This window comes from Syngnathus typhle, linkage group LG3 (assembly GCF_033458585.1).
Source record: "Syngnathus typhle isolate RoL2023-S1 ecotype Sweden linkage group LG3, RoL_Styp_1.0, whole genome shotgun sequence".
NCBI lineage: Eukaryota > Metazoa > Chordata > Actinopteri > Syngnathiformes > Syngnathidae > Syngnathus > Syngnathus typhle.
This window is the reverse complement of record NC_083740.1, coordinates 23,112,388-23,117,387: the sequence shown is the minus strand read 5'-3', so window position 1 is coordinate 23,117,387 and position 5,000 is coordinate 23,112,388. Positions and strand designations below refer to the sequence as shown.

The 5,000-nt window shown below is 40.7% G+C and overlaps 1 protein-coding gene across 1 annotated transcript in view; it reads right to left on the bottom strand.

The window, feature by feature from the left end:
• Positions 1–5,000, bottom strand: part of LOC133151192 (P2X purinoceptor 3-like) — a 133,942-nt gene that overhangs the window by 89,182 nt on the left and 39,760 nt on the right. Inside the window, exons 6-7 of the mRNA XM_061273998.1 lie at positions 3,717–3,786; positions 3,506–3,599 (exon numbers count right to left, since the gene is read on the bottom strand). Coding sequence (XP_061129982.1) covers positions 3,506–3,599; positions 3,717–3,786 — 164 coding nt within the window. The remainder of the gene's footprint in view (positions 1–3,505; positions 3,600–3,716; positions 3,787–5,000) is intronic.

Sequence of the window (5,000 nt, the reverse complement as noted above, 5' to 3'; positions counted from 1 at the left end):
GTGTTTAAAAATACAAAAAAAGTTTGAAAAAACAATAAAGTGTATAAAACTACAATAAAGGTTCAAAAAAGTCTCGTGCGGATTTTATAACAATTTATTTACTCTTTTTCTTTTATTTTCTTATTTATGTAAATAATGTTGATGAAAATCTGTTTGACTTTATAATGTTTACAAACGTGTTTTGAATACAAAAAAAGCACGCAAAGGAGCAATAAAGTGTTTAAAAATACAATAAAGGTTCATATTGGCCGGAATTTCCCCTCCCCTGGGGATCAATAAATATTCAATCAATCAATCAAAACTCTTTTATGGATATTGTAACAAAATATTATCCATATATAATATTATCCAATATAATCCACATATGGTCTTGGAACCAATTATCCGCGATAAATGAGGGATTACTGTATATATACTGTATCTATATGTACGTATATTCTAGTTAATTTGAAGGAACAAACTTTAGCCTCACACTATGTTTGTGCACCACAGACACACACAAATTGTTACAAGCTACATTTGCTTTGAGATCCAAATGTGCCACATGGCGCCAGATTGTACAAGCCACTGGTGATTTAGAAGTTTGACACAACATAATCATCGTGTATAAATTTAACTGATCTGAACGTGGCATTCGGCCCAGTTTTGTTGATAAAAAACAATATGTAAAGGGAAAAACAAGAGGGATAATGTTCTCTTAAGCGTTATTAAAAACATGCAACTGTTACTTTATCACTCTATTCATAATATATATTTCACAAATACTGTACAACTAAAATCGAAGTTACCTTTAATTCTGAGTAGGAACATGTTCCCGGAAATAACACATCATGTTTGAGGTATTTCATTTTTCTGTGACATTTTCTACGAATAGGAAGCCATCTTCTTCAATGCTGTAGTCCTCAGTCTTTCTGTAGCCGTAAAAATCCCACACAGCCGATTTAGTTTTATTGGCAGGGGGGGAAAGTTGTGTTGGCGCTTCTCTGCCACCTGCAGCAGCCATGCTTTCTGTTGTTACAGCAATGTGTCACAAAGTGAACCAGCGAAGGCGGGGGAGGGAGCGCTGCACTTTAAGATGAGAAAGTAGCTCCATCAAAACCAATTTCATGGTTATCATACCGTGGCTATTTAATCCCATGGTATTTTTTAATACCGTGGTATTTCGTGAAACCGTTTATTGTCCCATGCCTACCCAAAAGGAACTTGGTGAGCCCTGATTTAGAAAATCACTCTCTTGTTTCTTAACACTTGAGAAAATAAAGAAAAAATTAAGTGTCCATACGACGGGAAATCTTAATTGAGACAAAGGCAGGATAAAATATATGTAGACATTGATGCTTCTGGTAGGATGAACATTTTCTGGGTAAGGAACAAGACAAAGCATGGCTCTGAACCCACTATGATGACTGACAAATCGTTTTTACCCCCTCACCAAAAGTCATCAGGATCCCCCTCTGTAATCAAGCTAGGTGGTTGAGCTTGATGTGACCTACTGGTGGTGAGCACCAACCTCAAGAGAAAACGTGGGTTCCCCTCACCTCGGGCTTACCATCTTCGTGTAGGTTTTCAACATGCAGGCAAGGCTTTGAGAGGTCCTATTTTGTACTCTCAGTATTGCAATTTTGCTTTTTACCGTGATTGTTTTGGCTTTTTCAAGCCACAGTCTTTCACTCTCAGAGCCAACAGAGTACAGAAGCATCAGCCGACAAGAGTACAGAGGCATCTCAGCCTTTTCCGATGGAAGACCACAGCCAAATGTGAGGCTGTGGTGTTTTGTCCGATAAGGGTGTAGTGCCTTCTTTTGGCCAGGATGAAATCCCCTGGATATAGTATGCTCCTCCTTTCCACTCACATCCAACACCCGTCCTCTCACCTTTCCAATGTCAGATCATCTCTGCATCCTCTTCTCCGCCCCTCTACCCTCGCCTCATAAATACACAAAGCGCACCATCTCCTACCGCAACATCAAGACCGTAAACCCAATCACGCTTTGCCAGCTCTTATCCTCTGCTCTTCCCTCCGACCCCACTTCTTCCTCCCCTGATGACCTTGCCTCCACGCTCAACAACATCCTTTCTGACTCCCTTGATTCCCTAGCCCCTGGAAAACGTCCTCTGTTACATTCACTAACTCTGCCCCTTGGTACACACCGGAACTCCGCACCATGAAACAAACTGGTCGTCAACTTGAACGCCTCTACAAAAGAACCCGCCTCACCGTCCATGCCGAAACCTTTAAACAACACATCTCCTCCTATCGTGATGCTCTTCTTGCTGCCAAATCTGCTTACTTCTCATCTCTCATTAATAACACCAACCGAAACCCCCGCATACTGTTCTCCACCCTCAACAAATTGCTCCGGCCACCGGTCACCAAGCCAACCTCCTCACCCGCCCTCTGTAACAACAAAATCGCCCAAATCAACAGTTCTCTGACCGACACCATCAATAACTCCTCCTCCCCTGCCCCCCCTTCCTGACCTCCCGCCCTTTCCCTCTCTCACTGCCTTCTCCCTTATTGACTCGCTGATGACACCCAGATCAATATACGTACGACACCAACCCGTAACCCTTCCCTCACCCATTTTGAAACCTGCATCTCTACAATAAAAGCATGGCTGACCCACAACTTTCTCAAACTCAACAGTGACAAAACAGAGCTCCTCCTCATAGGCATTAAATCCTCCCTTAATAAAACTGGATCCATCACACTCACCATTGACTCCTCAAACATCACTCCCTCCCCTCTGGCACGCAATCTTGGCGTTATTTTTGACCCCACACTGTCCTTTCAACCTCATGTTAGCTCAGTTGTCAAGACCTCCTACCTCCACCTCCGACGCATCGCTAAAATCCGCCTTTCTCTCCCTGCCGCTGAATCTCTCATCCACGCCTTCATCTCATCCCGGCTTGACTACTGCAACTCCCTTCTCACTGGAATCACTGCTGCCCGCCTCCTTACCCACACCCGGTCCCGTGAACACATCATTCCTGTTCTCCACTCTCTTCACTGGCTCCCCATTAAGGAGCGTATCATCTTCAAGATACTCCTCCTCACCTTCAAAGCCCTTCACCACCAGGCTCCCACTTACCTATCCGACCTCCTTGTCCCCTACTGCCCCAACCGTCCCCTCCGATCCTCCAATACTTCACGCCTGACAGTCCCAAAATCCAAACTCAAATCCTTCGGTGACAGAGCCTTCTCCTGCACATCACCCCGACTCTGGAACTCTCTCCCCCACTCTGTCTGTGACTCACCCACACTCCCCATATTTAAGTCCCGTCTAAAAACTTACCTCTTCTCCCAAGCTCATGACCTCCCCACCCATAACTGGTTTCCTCTTCTTAAGTTTATCCGATTGTTTCCTCCCCCCCCCCTCATGTATGTCTTTGCCTTGTTCCCTGTAAGCGTCTTTGGGTTCTTGAAAAGCGCTATACAAATTTAATGAATTATTATTAGATTAAAAAGTCAGGGAAGTATATACATATGCAACATCAACACTTACGTTTTTATGGTATCAATCTCAGCAGGGCACCACCCTTTAAGTTCACATGTCTTGATAGTAGCTTTGAAAGCAACACATCTCCCTGTGAGAATTCCTGAGCAATGAAAGAATATACACTTCTGCAATTTAGTTTTGTGCACTTTCCCTTGCACGTGTAAATAAATTGTGAGATTGATATGAATTATCTTGCACAAAGAGATCATAAACTCACCATAACTACCTGGCTTGTTAACAAGGCGTGTACAGTTGCTGTCATGGGTACAAATATATTTATCTTCACTCTACAAAACACAGAATGAATGAACATGAATGTATGGATAAATTAACAATATATCAATAAATCTCGACAGCAAAGAAATATAGTTCAGATACAGGTTTGACTCAGGAGTGAACATTTCTGAGTGTAATTACCATATGAGGGTTCTTCTTTACAGTTGCTTGAATTTAATTAGTTTATTTTGTCCAGATTGAAATCCTGCTGGTCTTGCTTTCATGATTTATTTGGGTTATACCTGTTTTTGCAAACAAAAAATTGTGCGTCACATAATATACTTTTGATTTGATTTTGTTTATTTCGGCAAGTACATAGACTTATTACACTTATTACAGATTCATTTCACATTTGTTTGACATGACTTGTCAAAAATAAAAATAAAAGGAAAGCAGGAGGAAGCAATTCTGCTTATCTAGTCCAGTCCCGATTACAACCAAGATTTCACTACCAGATACACAAGCTAAATTAAAGTAAATAGAATAAATGAAATTAGAAATAAAAAAAAGTCCAACCTATATACCACCATAAACCATAAAGAGAAATGTAACAAAACAAAAACATACATTTGACCAGTATAACATGATTTGAATATAGTGGTAACAAATAAACTGGAAGTTGGCATAAAAGTTGAAAACAAAGGAAAGCAGAAATTTGACCAGTATAACATGTGATTTGAATACAGCAATACCTATATTAACTGGAAGTTTGAATAACAATTTGTATTAATTGTTTTGAATACAGCAATGACAGTTGATTTTATTAACATGTTTTAACAGTTGACTTGATACAACAGTAACAGTTTAATATGCTTGTTGGTATGAATACAATATAAAACGGGAAGTTTGCATAACAATTGATATCAATTTATTTTGTATACAACAATGCCAAGTTGATTTAGTAATAATATGTTTTAACAGTTTGACTTATATACAATAGTGGCAGTATAATCAATTCAAGAAGTTTGGAGTCACAACCCCAAAGTCACCACCGACTGGCAGCACTTGCTGGTCACACAGCTAATTGTCTCCCATGCTGGCCTCCTGTCATTTGACCGTTTTATTATTGAGTTCAGACATCTCAAAACGGAGCGTTGCCATCATCTTGCCTTTGTCCTCTTAGCCCTCAGGTTGCTTTCCAAGGCTGGACTTCGTTCTTTTCAGCTCTTTTTTTTTCTCCTAGCGCTGTCGTGTGTGTTAGGGTTTGCAGAATATCTTCATCGTA